This window comes from Pan troglodytes, chromosome 11 (genome assembly GCF_028858775.2).
Source record: "Pan troglodytes isolate AG18354 chromosome 11, NHGRI_mPanTro3-v2.0_pri, whole genome shotgun sequence".
NCBI lineage: Eukaryota > Metazoa > Chordata > Mammalia > Primates > Hominidae > Pan > Pan troglodytes.
The window spans coordinates 41,529,536-41,547,235 of record NC_072409.2 but is presented as its reverse complement, the minus strand read 5'-3'; the positions used below and the strand labels follow the sequence as shown (position 1 = coordinate 41,547,235).

At 39.8% G+C, this 17,700-nt stretch overlaps 1 protein-coding gene across 17 annotated transcripts in view; it reads right to left on the bottom strand.

Annotated features, from left to right (window-relative positions):
- The window catches only part of LOC104007940 (major facilitator superfamily domain-containing 14C), a 142,203-nt gene that overhangs the window by 89,195 nt on the left and 35,308 nt on the right, over positions 1-17,700 (bottom strand). For all 17 annotated transcript variants that reach the window (XR_010148905.1, XR_010148904.1, XR_010148903.1 and 14 more), the window contains exon 2: positions 11,974-12,069. Coding sequence is in view for 1 of the 17 variants with exons in the window: in XM_054658314.2 (XP_054514289.1) it covers positions 11,974-12,069 (96 nt within the window). In the remaining 16 variants the exon portion in view is untranslated. The remainder of the gene's footprint in view (positions 1-11,973; positions 12,070-17,700) is intronic.

Sequence of the window (17,700 nt, the reverse complement as noted above, 5' to 3'; positions counted from 1 at the left end):
AGCAGTTGTAAATAAAACAGATATATTCTACTCAGGCTTATGATGAAGTTTAAAAACCAAAATAAAGTATGTAAATAATTTAGCTACAAAAGGCAACAAATGTTATCAGAATAAAGTAAACCTAATAATAAAAGGTGTATTAAATAGAGAAGATCAAAGCTTTCATTTTTAACATCTCTGTATGAAAAAAAATCTCAAGCTTAGCCAGGCACAGTGGCATACACCTGTAATCCTAGCTACTGAGGAAGCTGAAGTGGGAAGACTGCCTTGAGCCCGGAAGATCAAGTCTGCAGTGAGCTATGATTGCACCACTGCACTCTAGCCTGGGCAACAGAGCAAGACCTTGTATCTATCTATCTATCTAAATAAATAAATAAAAATAACTCAAGGAAAATATCCCTTTTAAGTATTCTTGAGAAGGACTACAGTAAACATAAAATAAAATGGCATTTGCCTGAAAAAAATAGGAAACATTTTAAATGAAAAAAAAATGACACTTATCACTTTTAAAACAATAACCATAAAGTTTTAAGAAATGAACTGTCTTCCAGTACAACAAAGCTTAGAAATATCTACATGTAATAAACATACACAGAGCTGTGTTTCTCCACTTCCATAGATATAACAGAAAAAACATGAAATTAAATTTACAGCATTCCTAGAAAGCCAAGAATCATAAGGCGCTTCTGGATGATACAGAACAGATGAGAAAAGACTGACAACAAAAAAAGAGCTGAAGAAAAGTAGCACTTGAAGGTGAAAGAGAAGACCTTGAAGAAGTTCATTTTCCAGAACCCAGAAAGAAACCTCCCAAATCAGAGGAGTAGGAAAAAATAGCCATAAATGAAAGGGTACTAAAAGGTCACACAGTAAGCTCCCTGGTGTCTTCCTCTCAAAGCTGTTGACCTACAGATATGGCACCAGGATAACAATCACAAGCATAGTTCTCTGAAAACTGTGGGACTTCTAAGTGGGATACTTGCAGGATTGAATGGAATGAGATTCAAAAAGGATGGTGCCCCAGATCTCTTATGGCTGCCAAAAGTGCACAAAGTCCTATGACCACATAATCCTATAGAGTACTTCAGTACTCTAGAATATCCGCACTTTCACAGAGCAAGAGTGCCTATAACCAGTCCCTGCATTAAATTTTAGGGAATAAGGCTTTCCACCTGGGCTGAAGAACTACACTCTAGTAACCACAGGTATCTAGACTACAGGTGGAAAACTGGCTACAGCCTGACTGTAAACTTGAAACAGCCTTTGCAAAATTATGACTGAGACAGTGAAAGATCTAACTTAACCGACTCCATCTTACTTCTAACCTCCAAGCTGTCCTTGTTCATTCCTGGGCATAGCATGAACTTCGGGAGAAACTTAGTTTATAGTTTTTTAAAACAAAGACAATAATAGCCCTTTCCCAAAGCAGACCTCCTTCTTGCCTGGACGCTAGACTGCCTTTGTAGGACCAACATTAGCCACAAGATTAGAAATTATGGTTTATGAATCAGGTAGCTAGAGGCTACAGGATTCTGACCCTCCCCAAACTGCTCCTAATATCACTGCTTGAGATATTTTGCAGACCCTGCACTTAATGGATCAGCTGGCACCACCCAGATCGATAAACTGGCTCATCTGATCTTGTGGCCCCAACTCAGGAACTGACTCAACTCAAGAAGACAGCTTCAACGCCCCATGATTTCATCCATGACCAATTCTGTAGTGTGGCTCATTTTCCTCAAGATTGCCTTAGTCTAAGTCTTTTTTATGTCTCCATATATTTTATAATCAGCTCTTCAATAGCCACATAATAACTTGCGAAGAATTTTGATTATGATTGCATTGACCACAGAATAATTGGGAAAGAACAGACATACTGTCTTTTTGTTGTTGTTTGATTCAAAGTCTCACTCTGTCACCCAGGCTCAGGTGCAGTGGCACGATCTCGGCTCACCACCACCTCCACCTCCCGGGTTCAAGCGATTCTCCTGCCTCAGCCTCCCGAGTAGCTGGGATTACAGGAGTGCGTCACCATGCCTGGTTAATTTAGTAGAGATGGGGTTTCGCCGAGGTTGATCTTGAACAAAATAGGGAAACAGATGTCATTAGACAAATACCACAGTAAAAACTGTTGCAGACAAGCATTTATGGATGCTAAAATTAGTAGGACAACAGAAAAGGAACAAGATATCTGGACAGTCTCAAAGTATTTCTCCACAACATACTCACTTGAGACCAGGAGTTCAAGACCAGCCTCGCTGAAACCCCATATTTATTATTTAAAAAAAAAAAAAAAAAAGCCAGTTGTGGTGGCACATGCCTGTAGTCTCAGCTACTCAGGAGGTCGGGGCAGGAGAATCACTTGAACCCAGGAGGCAGAGGTTGCAGTGAGCTGAGATCTAGCCACTGCACCCCAGCCTGGGCAACAGAGTGAGACTCTCAATCAAAGAAAAAAAAAAAAAAAAAAAGCAGAAAACAATATGTCCATTCTTCCACAATCAATCTATAGTCAATGCAATCATAATAAAAATTCTTAGCAGATTATTTTGTGGGTATTGAAGAGCTGATTATAAAATATATATATACAGACATAAAAAAGGCTTAGACCAAGGCAATCTTGAGGAAAATGAACCACACTAAGGAATTTATACAAGATATTATGGCTGGGCGCAGTGGCTCACACCTGCAATCCCAGCACTTTGGGAAACTGAGGCAGGCAGATAACCTGAGGTCAGGAGTTCGAGACCAGCTTGGCCAACATGGTGAAACCCAGTATCTACTAAAAATACAAAAATTAGCCAGGCATGGTGGTGCATGCCTGTTATTCCAGCTACTCAGGAGGCTAAAGCAGGAGAATCACTTGAACCCAGAAGGCGGAGGTTGCAGTGAGCCGAGATCGCACCACTGCACTCCAGCCTGGGTGATAGAGTGAGACTCCATGGCTCCCCCCACCCGCCAAAAAAAAAACATATTACTATAGAAGTTAACACAGGATGGTGTTGGCACAAGGAAATATAGCTCAACAGAATACTAAAAAATTTAGAAACAAACCCATATATGGACGGTTGTCTCATTTATGACAAAGGTGACACAGTACAGTGGGGAAAGAAGAATTTTTTCAATAAATGATGCTGGTTCAACTATATATTCTTCTGCAACCAAAGTGAATACTGACCCCCTACGAAACACAATGATCTTTTTGGATGATAGGACTACATGAGAACAATAAACCAATTAAGGTTTGTGGTAGAAAAAGTTGTCTTAAACAGGATTTTTTAAAAACACTAACCATAAGCAAAAATAAATTCAACTACATAAAAACTTAAATTCAATTAAAATTAGTGTCATCCAAAGGCATTAAGAGAACAGAAAGGCCCTGACATTGAAGAATTCAGGTGAAGATGCCGCCATTCTTGAACTCTGAAAGCCAAACTAGAATCTTCAGAGCAGCCTCAGTCTTAAAATTCAAGCTTCTTTTTCCTACTTTTTATTTCAGTGATATTTAGGACACTGTATATTTCATAAAAGTTATGATCTAACTGCCTCTATAAGCCCAAGTATAAAAATCCTTACCACCTAGCAAGAGACCCACAGAACTAGTCAGTAGTAAGACTGAGGTCACATATTGGAAAAAATATACTAGACCAGGGTTATACACAGGGACCATCCAGCAATAGAGATGTTGCTGGCAAGTAACCATAGTGGTGGGTGACCACTAGCGAAAAGGGCTGAAGAGACCTCAGAAGGTTATCCGGGTTATCTGGGTAGACCTGTGTCTTTTTCCATGCCCGAGGGTCACGACGTCACTATGCAGGGCACACGTGGCTTGGTTTAAAGGTCACCTTAATCTTAGCAAATGTAATAAATCATTTTTTAGATCCTGAAATTTATAATAAAAATACTTTACCTACCCTGAAAAAAAAAAAAAAGAGAGAGAGAGAACAGAAAGGCAATCCCAGGCTGGGCATTCTGGCTCACATCTGTAATCCCAGCACTTTGGGAAGTCAAGGCAGGCAGATCACTTGAGGTCAGGAGTTCAAGATCAGCCTGCCCAACATGGTGAAACCCCATCTCTACTAAAAATACAAAAATTAGCCAGGCTTGGTGGCACGTGCCTGTATTCCAAACTACTTGGGAGGCTGAGGCAGGGGAACTGCTTGAACCCGGGAGGCAGAGGTTGCAGTGAACCCATATTGCACCACTGCACACTCCAGCCTAGGCAACAAGAGCAAGACTCCATCTCGAAAAAAAAAAAAAAAAAAAAAAAAAGGAAGAAAGACAATCCAAGAATAAGGAAAAGATATCAATAATAAGTATATGTGTGCATATAGAGACAAACGTACACATGAAAAAAATTGTACCTAGAATATATAAAGAACTCCTACAAATAAGAAAAAGGGACACAACCCAATTTTTAAAAAACTGATGAAACACATGAACTGACACTTAACAAAAAGATATTCACATGGCCAATAAATATATGTTATACGTAAAGGGGGTTAACTTCATTGGTCGTTAGGAATATGCAAATTAAGACCATAATGTACCTACCAGAATTCAAATTGCTGGTGAAGACATGGAGTCTGCCTGGCTGAAGAGTAAATTGTTCACCCACTCTGGAAAACTTTTAGCACTACATAGTGATGCTGAACACAACCATGCAATTTTACTCCCAGATATATACTCCAAGAAACACGTATACATGTTCACCAAAAGATATATACAAGAAATATTACAACAGCAATATTTGTAATAGGCAAAAACCGGAAACCCAAATGTCCAACACCAGAATGGATTTGTGTCAATAGACTCCAGGACCATCTCTTAAGTTCAGCAATTTGCTAAGAGGATTCCAGGACTCTGAAACTGTTATACTTACAGTTTATTACAGCAAAAGGACACAAAGCAAAATCAGCAAAGGCAAAAGGGACATCAGGCAAAGTCTGGAGGAAGCCAGGTGCATGCTTCTAAGAGTCCTCTCCCAGTGGAGTCACACATAAAGCATTTAATCCCTCCAGCAATAAACTGTAACAATGGCCAGGCACAGTGGCTCAAGCACTTTGGGAGTCCGAAGCGGGTGAATCACTTGAGGCGAGGAGTTTGAGACCAGTCTGGCCAACATGGCAAAACCCCATCTCTACTAAAAATACAAAAACTAGCCGGGATTCGGGAGGCTGAGGCAGGAGAATCACTTGAACCCAGGAGGCGGAGCTGCTGTGAGCCGAGATAGCGCAACTGCACTCCAGCCTGGGCAACAGAGCCAGGCTCTGTCTCGGAGGAAAAGAAAAGAAAAAGAGAAACTATAACAACATTATGTGAAGTGTTGTCGGCTATGGAAGCTCACAAAAGCCTAGGAGCCCAGGGTTTTTCTTGGCGGGTGATCTTCAAGGCACACAATGAATGACCAGCTACCAAAGCTCTCTAGTTCATGAGAAGGAAAGGTGTTCACCATAAATAATGCTGTTTGCACAAACTGGAACAGTCAAGTTCAAAGATTCAATCACACAAAATGCAAAATATTCCAACAGCTCAATTCTGGCCTGTCAAGGAACAGTCACAGAAAATGGTCCTCTTGGGAACATGAAAGACTTGAGCAACTTGGGCCTGCTGAATTAATCCTTTCCTGCCCAAGATAACAGAAAATCATATGTGGTTATGTAAGAACACACTATACAACAATGAAATGTTGCTACATACAACATGGATTAATCTCATAAACGTACTAAGCCAAAAAAGCCAGACAACAAAGAGTATACATTGTATGATTCCACTTATATAATATTAAACACACAAACACAAAGGCCAAACTGTCATATTAGAAATGCGACAAGGACAGAAATTACTTAAGATTGTTTCTGGGAGTGTGGTATAGTACTGGATATATAAGTGTACTTACTGTATAAAAATTCATCAAGCTGTGTATTTATAATTTGTACATCTTTCTGTACACATTATACTTCCATTAAAAGCTTACACAAAAAGGTATCTGGTTCCTATTTTATTTTAGCCATGAGGAAACTTTAGGAAAATATATCATTCTATAGAATCATATTTTCCTCAGATCAAACTCCTAACACAGCTCAAAATCCTATAATTTTATATTTCGAGGGTAGGAGAACAGCTTTCCTATTTTCTGGTTTTTAGGACAATCAGGGAAATACAGAAATTGAAAAGTGCATAAAGTATTGAGATATCAGCTAATCCACTGGATTTTCTAACTATATTACTCAGAAATATTATAGGAACCCTCTAATGGTTTGATTTAAATTTCTTTCATTTATTTTTTAATTTTAATTTTAATTTTTTTGAGACAGAGTCTCACTCTGCTGCCCAGGCTGGAGTACAATGGCATGATCTCGGCTCACCACAATCACTGCCTCCTGGGTTCAAGCGATTCTCCTTTCTCAGCCTCCCAAGTAGCTGGGACTACAGGCGCATGCCACCATGCCTGGCTACTTTTTATATCTTTAGTAGAGACGGGGATTCACTATGTTGGCCAGGCTAATCTCGAACTCCTGACCTCGTGATCTGCCCACCTCAGCCTCCCAAAGTGCTGAGATTACCACGCCTGGCCTTGAATTAAAAAAAAAAAAAAAAAAAAAAAAGTATTATAAACCCAATATCTACAAGAAAAAAAAATTGTCAGACTTCTCACATTTGACATGACAGTATAAAAAGATTAACAAATTATCTTTCAGTACAGCTGTATAAACCTATTTCAGTGCTCTGGAATTCAACCAAAGGCATAAAACAAACTGGGAGCATTTATTTATTAAGTTACTGAACTTCAGGCAGAAATGGTGGTTTTCAGTTTTGAGCTGCTACCAGACTCCTGCCCCTCCCCCAACCCCAGCTCTGTGGGTATTAGTTTAAGCAGGGCATGCTGCTGCCTGAGAGGACTCGTTGGATTTGGAGTGTTGTCAAGTTAATGGGGCAAACACGGAAGACTAGTGGATTAGGCCAGGGATATAACACGTAGTTGTAGGAGGTGAGACAGCCACAAGAGGCTTGAAAAGCTCTCCCCAAATTGGTTGACTCTAGACGATACACACACATATAAGAGACTGGAACACACTCAAGCCACTCATACATCCTTGGCCATCAGAAGCTGCACATACAGAGATTTCAAGAGAATCTGGCAGAGAGCAAAAGCCAGGGAAGAACTGAAAATGGCCTGAAGTAAGAATGCACTTCCAGCTCACATACAGATCCATTAGTAGGGAGCTGAAAGTTTACTGGCTCGAGGTGTTTAACTATAATCTCTTACCAATCTGACTGATCCCTAAATAATGGAGACAGAGAACCCAAGGAAGCCAATCTTAAAAATAAAAATAAAAATAAAAACTGAAAAGAGACATCAGCAGCTGCATACTGTAGAGACTTCAAAGATTTAGTCCAAGCAAGTTACTAAACAAGCAAAACAAAAACAACCTTCAAGGTGAGAAAAAAAATCAAAACCCATGGCCAAGTGTAGTGGCACATGCCTGTAATCCCAATGCTTTGGGAAGCTGAGGTGGGAAGACTGCCTGAGGTGAGGAGGAGTTCAAGACCAGCCTGGACAACATAGCAAGACCCCATCTCTAAAATAAAAACAAAAGGCCGGGTGCAGTGGCTCACGCCAGTAATCCCAGCACTTTGGGAGGCTGAGGCAGGCGGATCACGAGGTCAGGAGATCGAGACCATCCTGGCTAACACGGTGAAACCCTGTCTCTACTAAAAATACAAAAAAAAAAAAAAAAAAAAAAAAGAGCCAGGCATGTTGGCGGGCACCTATAATCCTAGCTACTCGGGAGGCTGAGGCAGGAAATCGCTCGAATCCAGGAGGCGGAAGTTGCAGTGAGCCAAGATCGCGCCACTGCACTCCAGCCTGGTCAACAGAGACAGACTGTCTCAAAAAAAAAAAAAAAGAAAAAGAAAAAGAAAAAAAGTTGAAGCTTTAGCCAAGCGTGGTGGTGCACAACTGTAGTCTTAGCTACTCAGGAGGCTGAAGCGGGACAATTGCTTGAGCCCAGAAGTTTGAGGTTGCAGTGAGCTATTATTGTGCCACTATATTTCAGCCTAGGCAACAGGGCAAGAACCTGTCTCTTAAAAAAAAAATCCAAAATTGCAAAACTATATTATCTAAATATACAGGTTTTAACAAAAAATGATTGCAATATGCAAAGAAACAAGAACATATAACTCACTCAGGTAAAAAAGGGAGTCAACACGAGGAGTCTCTGAGTGTTCCCAGATGTTGAATATTGCAGACGAAAACTTCAAAGCAGGTACTATAAATATGTTCAAAGAACCAAACGAATCCATGTTTAAAGAATTAGAAGAGACCAGGTGTGGTGGCTCACACCTGTAATCCCAGCACTTTTGGAGACTGAGGCAAGAGGACTGCCTGAGCCCAGGAGTTTGAGACCAGCCTAGACAACATAGTGAGACACCACTTGTAAAAAAAAAAAAAAAAAAAAAAAAGAATTAAAGGAAAGTATGGGTCAGGTGTGGTGGCTTACGCCTATAATCTCAGCACTTTGGGAGGCCAGCCGAGGCAGGCAGATCACTTGAGGTCAGGTGTTCGAGACCAGCCTGGCCAATATGGTGAAACCCTGTCTCTACTAAAAATACAAAAATTAGTCGGACGTGGTGGCACACACCTATAGTCCCAGCTACTCGGGAGGCTGAGAATCGCCTGAAACCAGGAGGTGGAGGTTGCAGTGAGCCAAGATCATGCCACTGCACTCCAGTCTGAGTGACAGAGAAAGACTGCATCTCCAAAAAAAAAAAGTATGTGAATCACTCAGTGAATAGGAAATTTCAAATAGAATACAAAAATTATAAAAAAGAAATGTGGAAATGCTGCAGTTAAAAATCTGGTAATCAAAATCAACAATCCACTAAAGTGACAACACAGACAATTTAAGATGAACAAAGAAAGAAACAGTAACCTTGAAGACAAATAAATAGAAATTATTCAAACAAAAGCATAGAAAACAATTGGCAAAAAATAAAAAATAAAAAAATAAATAAACAAACAGCTCCTCAGAGATGTATGAGACATTATCAAGTGTAAAACACTTACCTATGACCAGGCACGGTGGCTCATGCCTGTAATCCCAGCACTCTGGGAGGCCGAGGCGGGCGGATCAGGAGGTCAGGAGTTCGTGACCAGCCTGGCCAACATGGTGAAACCCCCGTCTCTACTAAAAATACAAAAATTAGCCGGGCGTGGTGGCACACGCCTGTAATTCCAGCTACTCGGGAGACTGAGGCAGGAGAATTGCTTGAACCCAGGAGGTGGAGGATGCAGTGAGCTGAGATCACGCCACTGAACTCTAGCCTGGGTGACAGAGCAAGACTCTGTCGGGGGGGTGGGGTGGGAACTTACCTATAAGGAGAGTCTCAAAAGGAGTAAAGGGACAGTAAAAATATTTGAAGAAATAATGGTCGAAAACTTTCCAAACGTGATGAAAAGCATTAATCTACAGAAACAAGAAGCTCAACAAACCCCAAGTAAAATAAACAAAAAAGACATTCACACCTACACACATTATAGCATAGTCAAATAATCACAGAGTTGGGTTTTTTTGTTTGTTTGTTTGTTTGTTTGTTTTTGAGAAAGAGTTCTGCACTCGTTGCCCAGGCTGGAGTGCAATGACATGATCTTGGCTCACTGCAACCTCCATCCCCCAGGTTCAAGCAATTCTCCTGCCTCAGCCTTCCGAGTAGCTGGGATTACAGGCGTGCACCACCACGCCCAGTTAATTTTGTATTTTTAGTACAGACGGGGTTTCACCATGTTGGTCAGGGTGGTCTCGAACTCCCATCCTCAAGCGATCCACCTGCCTCAGCCTCCCAAAGTGCTGGGATTACAGGCGTGAGCCTCTGCGCCCAGCCTAAAGTTTCACTTTTAAAAGATGAAATGAGTTTTAGAGATGGATGGTGGTCACAGATACCCAACATAATGAAATGTATCTAATACTACTGAACTGTGTACTTCAAAACAGTGAAAATGGTAAGTTTGTTATGTGTATTTTACCATAATTTTTTTAAATGGGAAAAAAAGTGATTTGGTTTATCTATATTCATATTAAAAATGTGTCCTGAACAAACACATGTATTTGTTCAAAGAATATATTTATTAAGCACCAACTATATCCCAGGCAGCACTATGCAAACAGTGAGGAAAATTAGAATCTCATGAAACTCAAAATGGGACTAATTATCCTCATTAACTAATAACTAATAACCTACTATAGGTTTCCTACTATGAAGGAAAAACTACTGCAATAAGAAAAAAAGGATTAAGGATGCAGGCAATTTTTAAGTCCTGTGTTCCACCCAAGTTATAATTTTAATGAATAAAACTGTATTTTTTTTTTTTTTTTGAGATGGAGTTTTGCTTTTGTCGTCCAGGCTGGAATGCAATGGCACAATCTCAGCTCACTGCAACCTCCACCTTCTGGGTTCAAGCAATTCTCCTGCCTCAGAATCCTGAGTAGCTGGGATTACAGGCATGCGCCACCATGCCCAGCTAATTTTGTATTTTTAGTAGAGACAGGGTTTCTCCATGTTGGTCAGGCTGGTCTCGAACTCCCGACCTCAGGTGATCCACCAGCCTTGGCCTCCAAAAGTGCTGGGATTACAGGCGTGAGCCACCGCACCAGGCCTCAAACTGTATTTTAAATGTGCCAGAACAATTAAAAACTTTAAAAGGTTCACAGCAAAGTCTTATGTAAGGCTAACGGGCTAACAGCCACCGTCTAAAGTTCTCTGCTGTCTAAACCTTATTTAAGAACAAAGATTATCCATACCCAGAGAGATTCTTTAGTAAGGCAAAATGATGATTAGGAAGAGTTAAGCTCCAATTTTTTTTTTGATTTTTGTTTTTTTAGAGATGGGGTCTTGCTATGTTGCCCAGGCTAGACTTGAACTCCTGAGCTCAAGCAATCCTCCTGCCTCAGCTTACTGAATAGCTGGGCCTAAAGGCATATGCTACTGTACCCGGCCCATCAATAATTTTTAAAGAATAATTAAGACAACTGAAACTTAACTCCAGTTTAAAATATTTTATTAAAATTAAGTGTTAAATAGTTGTAAGCCACCTAATATCTGCCCCCGCCATCTTTTCTTTGGCATCTCTCTTCCTTCTAACCACATCATAGATGAAACGTACAAGTTCTTGCTAAGATATTCAATACCACCTCTGAAGAAATGGCTATAGATAAGCTACGAAAAACTGAAATTTAGACATTCCTACAATTATTACTCATTGTTACAAAGTACTCACCAATCTGCTATTTACTATGTTCTTAAGTCAAAGACCATTAACATCCTCCTAAAGAAGTTACAGACTTCAACAATGCTCTGCAATTTCCTGTAGGACAGGACCCTATGAGTCCATGGCCTGTTATGAACCCAGCCACACAGAGCAGCAGGCGAGCGAGCATTACCACCTGAGTTCTGCCTCCTGTCAGATCAGCAGCGGCATTAGATTCTCATAGGGGTGCAAACCCTACTCTGAACTGTGCATGTGAGGGGTCTAAGTTGCGCTCATTATGAGAATCTAACTAATAATGCCTGATGGTCTGAGGTGGAACAGTTTCATCCTGAAACCATCCCCCAACCAACCCAATTCTGTGGAAACATTGTCTTCCACGAAACCAGTCCCTAGTGCTAAAAAAGTTTGGGAGTTGCTGCTGTAGAGTATCTTAAAGATCTTCCTAAACATATACAGTTCATTTGTATAACAGCACCCCCAAGTTTACTTCAATAGGAGTGCAGTGCTACCCAGGAATATTTAAAGAGGTGTTTTATGTTACATGTGGTTCAGAAACCACAATGGAAAAAAAAAAACAATGAAACAAGCTGTTTTAAATCACTATCAAGAGCTACTCCCAAACACGTATCTAGACATACACAGTGATACATGCCTAAGAACTTATCTCTTTCTCTTATAAAACACAAACCCAGTTCAGCAATACTTACAGTCAACATTGGAGTTGTCAACAGGCCCCACGCAAAGAATTCAAAGAAGATGACAATAGCAGCATGGTACACACTTGGTCGGCCAAAGCCTTGTAGCTAAAAAAGAAAGTTATTATGAAAATTAGCAAAGAAATATAAGAAATCTATTATCTTAAAATGGTATAGAAAAAAATGTGTAAAAATGTGTAAAAAAATTTAGGGCCTACCTCTGTCATTTAAAATAAAACTTCATTCTGTGTTATCTTTGATGCCTTCACTTTCCCTAATAGGGGAAGGTGCTAAGATTAGAGACTTTCGGTTGGGCGCGGTGGCTCAAGCTTGTAATCTCAGCACTTTGGGAGGCCAAGGCGGGCAGATCACAAGGTCAGGAGTTCAAGACCAGCATGGTTAACATAGTGAAACCCCACCTCTATTAAAAAATACAAAAATTAGGCAGGCATGGTGGCGGGCTACTTGGTCCCAGCTACTCGGGAGGCTGAGGCAGGAGAATTGCTTGAACCCGGGTGCCGGAGCTTGCAGTGAGCCGAAATCCCGCCACTGCACTCCAACCTGGGTGACATAGCAAGACTCTATCTTAAAAGAAAAAAAGATTATAGACTTTCGATCTATCCCATCGACGCAAATCACTGGAGCTTTAGTAGAAAATCAACTGGATCTTCAAGAAACTAAGTTTCCAAGATCTGACTGCTCTGTCCCTTACGAATTACGTGTTCCTTAGCAACTTAACTTCTCTAGGGCTGAAGTTTCTTTACCTACATAATAAGAGAGATGGGTATGGGTATCACATGCTCAAAGGCCTGAGGGGCAGCTCGGATGACTTTAAATCCGTATGGAATATCTTGAGATATCCCAATTCCAGAGATGTTTAGAAGCAGAGGATGAAAAGTGTGCAATAATGTCTTTGCACGCTCTTATTTATCATCTCTCCCACAGATTACTACAATGACCTGTTAACCCTGCCTTGACTCGTTTTCCCTGTCCCCTCCAAACTTGTGGTGATATTACACTCAGAGTGAACTTTTTAAAAATACAAATCTTATTCCATCACTCCTGTGGAAAACTGCGAAAACAAAGAACTGCAAAAACAAAGAGCTACAAATTGCTCTCATTCCTGTACACACACATTTTCACAATATGACTTTGCTGCCAATTCCATCAAAAGGTTCAAGCTGTTTCTCCATGTCCCTAGATCAAAGCTGGTTTGACAACTTCCTCTAACCAACAGTCAGGTGAAGACAAAACATGGATTTCTGAACCTAGATTGCCAAAGATCAAGACTACCACAAGGAGAAATATCTTCCTGCCACAGGCATATGAGAGGATAAGAAACTCTCCCTATCAAGGCCTCACAAACAAACCAGTTAACAGCCATCACCAACTGTCAGACATAGGAGCAAGGCCATCTTAGACGACCCAATTACAATCAGGCCTGCAGGTGACTGCAGAAGCATGAGACACACCGAGAGAAATCAGTGAAGAACTCTCGCTGAGTTCCACTCAAACCCCTAACCCAAAGAATTGTAATAAATGGTTGTTGTTTTAAGCCATTAAGTATAAGGGTTGTTTCTTAATTAGCTTTTTTTTTTTTTTTTTTGAGATGAAGTCTCGCTTTGTTGCCCAGGCTGGAGTGCAGTGGCGTGATCTCAGCTTACTGCAAAGTGCTGGGATTACAGGTATGAGCCCCCATACCCGGCCCACATTCTTTTTAATAGCTAACTACTCAGTATCTCATTGTATGAATGTGCCATAATTTTAACCAATCGAATATTGATAGGAGTACATGGAATTTTCACTTATTTAAAACTGCTGCAATTAACTTTTTAAATTTTGGAATAATATTAAACCTACAGAAAAGTTGCAAAAACCAAGAGTTCCTGTATATCCTTCACCCAGCTTCCCCAAATGTTAAAATCTTCTATAACCATGGTATAATTATCTAAACCAGGAAATTAGCATTGCTACAAAACTTTAATCTACATACCTTATTTGAATTTTGCCATTTTTCCCATTTTCTTTTTCTGGTTCAGAATCTAATCAAAGATTTAACACTGCATTTAGTTCTCACATTTCTTTAGGCTCTTCCAATCTAAGTCAGTTCCCAAGACTTTTATTTTTTTACTTTCATGATCTTGATACTTTTAGGGAATACTAGTATACTCTTCACCAATAATTTTATAGAGTGTCCCTCAATTTGAATTAATCTAATATTCTCTCATGATTAGAATGAGGTTATACATTTTATTTTTTAAAAATATGTCACATCTCATAAAATTCACCATTTTCAAGTGCACACAAGTCAGCAGTTTTTGGAATATTCACAAGATTATACAACCATCACCACTATCTAACTCCAGAACATGTTTATCACCCCCCAAAAGAAGCCCTACACCTATTAGGAGACATTCTTCATTTCCTTCTCCCCCTACTTCCCCTCAGAACCACTAATCTACTTTCTGTCTCTATGGATTTGCCTATTCTGGGATCATACATAAATAGAATCCGTAAATGGAATCACACAACATGTAGCCTTTTGTGTCTAGCTTCTTCCAATCAGCATATTTTCAAGGTTCATCCATGTTGTAGCATGTGTCAGTATTTCATTCAATTTTATAGCTAAATGATATTCCACTGCATTGATATACTGCATTTTGTTTATCCATTCATTCATAGACACTTGGGTTGTTTCCATCTTTGGCTATTATGAATAATGCTGCTATAAACATTGATGTACAAGTTTTTGTATGAACATGTTTCCAGTTCCCTTGGCTATACACATAAGGGTGAAAATGGTGGGACTATTAATATCCTTTTATTAGCATTCTAGGATAAATTTCTAGAAGTGAAGTTGCAGGGCCAAAGAATATACACATTCTAATTTAGAATCCAATTATAATTTTAAAGTTTCACTAATTAGGAGTCAAAAAAATACTTCATCTTATGTCACCTAATCAACTATCTCTAACATATAAAAAACTTCTAAAAATGTTAAGAAAAAGACTAACAGCCCAATAAAAAGATTGGCAAGAAATATGAACCAGTTCACTGAAATCAAATGTCCCTTAGTAGCCTCACTTGTATTAAGAAACATGCAAAATTAAGCTAAATTCAAACACAAGTTCTCAGTATCAGACATTAAAAATTCAAAAATTCAAACGTTTGTAAACTATTGATGAAGCAACTGAAAAGAAACACAAACTGCAAATAGGAATGAAAAATGGTACACCACTATGCAAGAAAATTCAGCAACATCTAGACAAATTACATATTTACCCTTTGAAGCAACAATTCTACTTTATCCCTAAACTATGAGGTGCCATATGCACAAAGCTAAAACACTGTAACAGCAAAAATTAACTCTGGGCCAGGGGAAGTGGCTCACACCTATAATCACAGCACTTTGGGAGGCTGAGGCAGGCGGATCACTTGAGGTCAGGAGTTCATGACAAGCCTGGCCATCATGGTGAAACCCCATCGCTACTAAAAATACAAAAATTAGCAAGGCTTGGTGGCGGGTGCCTGTAATCCCAGCTACTAGGGAGGCTGAGGTAGGAGAATGGCTTGAACCTGGGAGGAGGAGGTTGCAGTGAGCCAAGATCACGCCATTGCACTCCAGCCTGGGCAACAAGCACGAAACTCTGTCCCAAAAAAAAAACATCGGCTAACGAATGAAGAAAGGAATAATTAACTTAGAATCCTGCCACTTCACAGCCTTACTGAAATAGTGAATCTAGGCCATGACCATTAATGGCCACTGAAATCACTGGGTAAAAGCTGACAAGGTACAAGGGAATAATCAAACTGATAACACCTGAAACCTGATCAATCATAACATCACAGACAGAGATCATTTGCCACATGATGTAATACAACAAAAAAATACCACCACTTAAGAAGTATTCTTTGAAAAAACAAAGTGAAACAAAAAACCTGGATTCAATGCAGTCAAGACATAAACCAGTATACAGAAAATGCAGGTAAAACAAGATTGGCCTTGCTGCAGTAGGGTGATGAATATGGGGAGGTATTCCTAATAATATGTAAAGGTAACCACAAAAAAAGCTTTAAACAGATTGCTAAAAAGAAAAGAACTTACAGTCTCATTAACATTTTAAAAAAAGAACAACTTACAGTCTCCTTAACAATTCTGGAGGATACCTGTCCTGCCATATCCTAAGACTGCATAATAATTTTTTAATTTTTTGCCAGGTGTGGTGGCTCATGCCTGTAATCCCAGCACTTTGGGAGGCCGAGGCAGGCATTTCAGGACCAGCCTGGCCAACATGGCAAAACCCCATCTCTACTAAAAATACAAAAATTAGCCAGGCGTGACGGCAAGTGCCTGTAATCCTAGCTGCTCAGGAGGCTGAGGCAGGAGAACCACTGGAGCCCAGGAGGCGGAGGCTGCAGTGAGCCAAGATCACACCACTGCACTCCAGCCTGGGGGACAGAGTGAGACTCCATCTCAAATAATAATAATTTTAAAATTTTTGCTAATTTGATTTTTTTAATGGTTATCTAATTTTATTTTGTATTTCCCTTACTCCCAATGAAGCTGAGCTTCTTTCCTATGATTAGGAATTTGCATTTCTTTTTCTGTGAACTGCCTATTCATCTTCTGTCAATTTTTTATTGGTGACTTTAATCTTTCATATTGATTTATAGGACCCCTTTAGAATCAATATTAAAAACATTTATACAATGCAACATCAAATTATTCTCAGCCAGGAGCGGTGGTGTGCACCTGTAGTCCCAGCTATTTGGAAGGATCACCTGAGCCTAGGAGTTCAAGTCCAGCCTGGGCAACACAGCAAGAACCCCATCTCTTAGGGGGGAAAAAAAATAGGCCCAGTGCAGTAGCTCATGCCAGTAATCCTGGCACTTTGTGAGGCTCAGGCGGCAGGTGGGAGATTTACTTGAGGCTAGGAGTTCAAGACCAGTATAGACAACACAGTGAGACTCGATCTCTCCAAAAAATTTAAAAATTAACCAGGCATGGTGACATGTGTCTGTAGTACCACCTCCTCAGGAGACTGAGGCAGGAAGATCGCTGGAGCGCAGGAGTTTAAGGCTACAATGAGCTATGACTGCACCACTGCACTCTAGCCTAGGCCACAAAGTGAGATTCCAGTCTCGTTTAGGAAAAAAAAAAAGCCATCGTCCTCACCTACCGGCATCAATACTCTCTAAAAATAAAAGGCACAAATACACAAATCAACAATAGCTGGAGACTTCAATACCCATTTTCAGTAACTGATAGAACAATTAGAAGATCAGCAAGAAATAGAAGACTTCAGTAACACTGTACACTAACTAAACCTAACAGACATTTATTGAACACTCTTCCCAACATGATATAAATCCTCAAGTGCACATGAGAAGACTGTAAAACAAGTTTGAATAAATTTTAAAGGAGTTAATTTATACAAACTATGTTCTTGACCACACAGAATGAAATTAGACATCATTAACTTAAGAAAATTTGGAAAATTCATGAATATTAAAATATTTAAACATACACCTAAATAACAGATAAAAGAAATCACAAGGAAAGTTACAAAACTTTCATTTGAACAAAAATGAAAATGTAACACACCAGTTGAATGCAGCTTAAAGCAGCGCTTAACAGGAAGTGTACAGCTGTAGATGTGTGGTTATAAAAGATCTCAAATCAATAATTTAACTTTCCACGGTAAGAAACTAGAAGAGAGCAAACTAAACTCAAAGCAA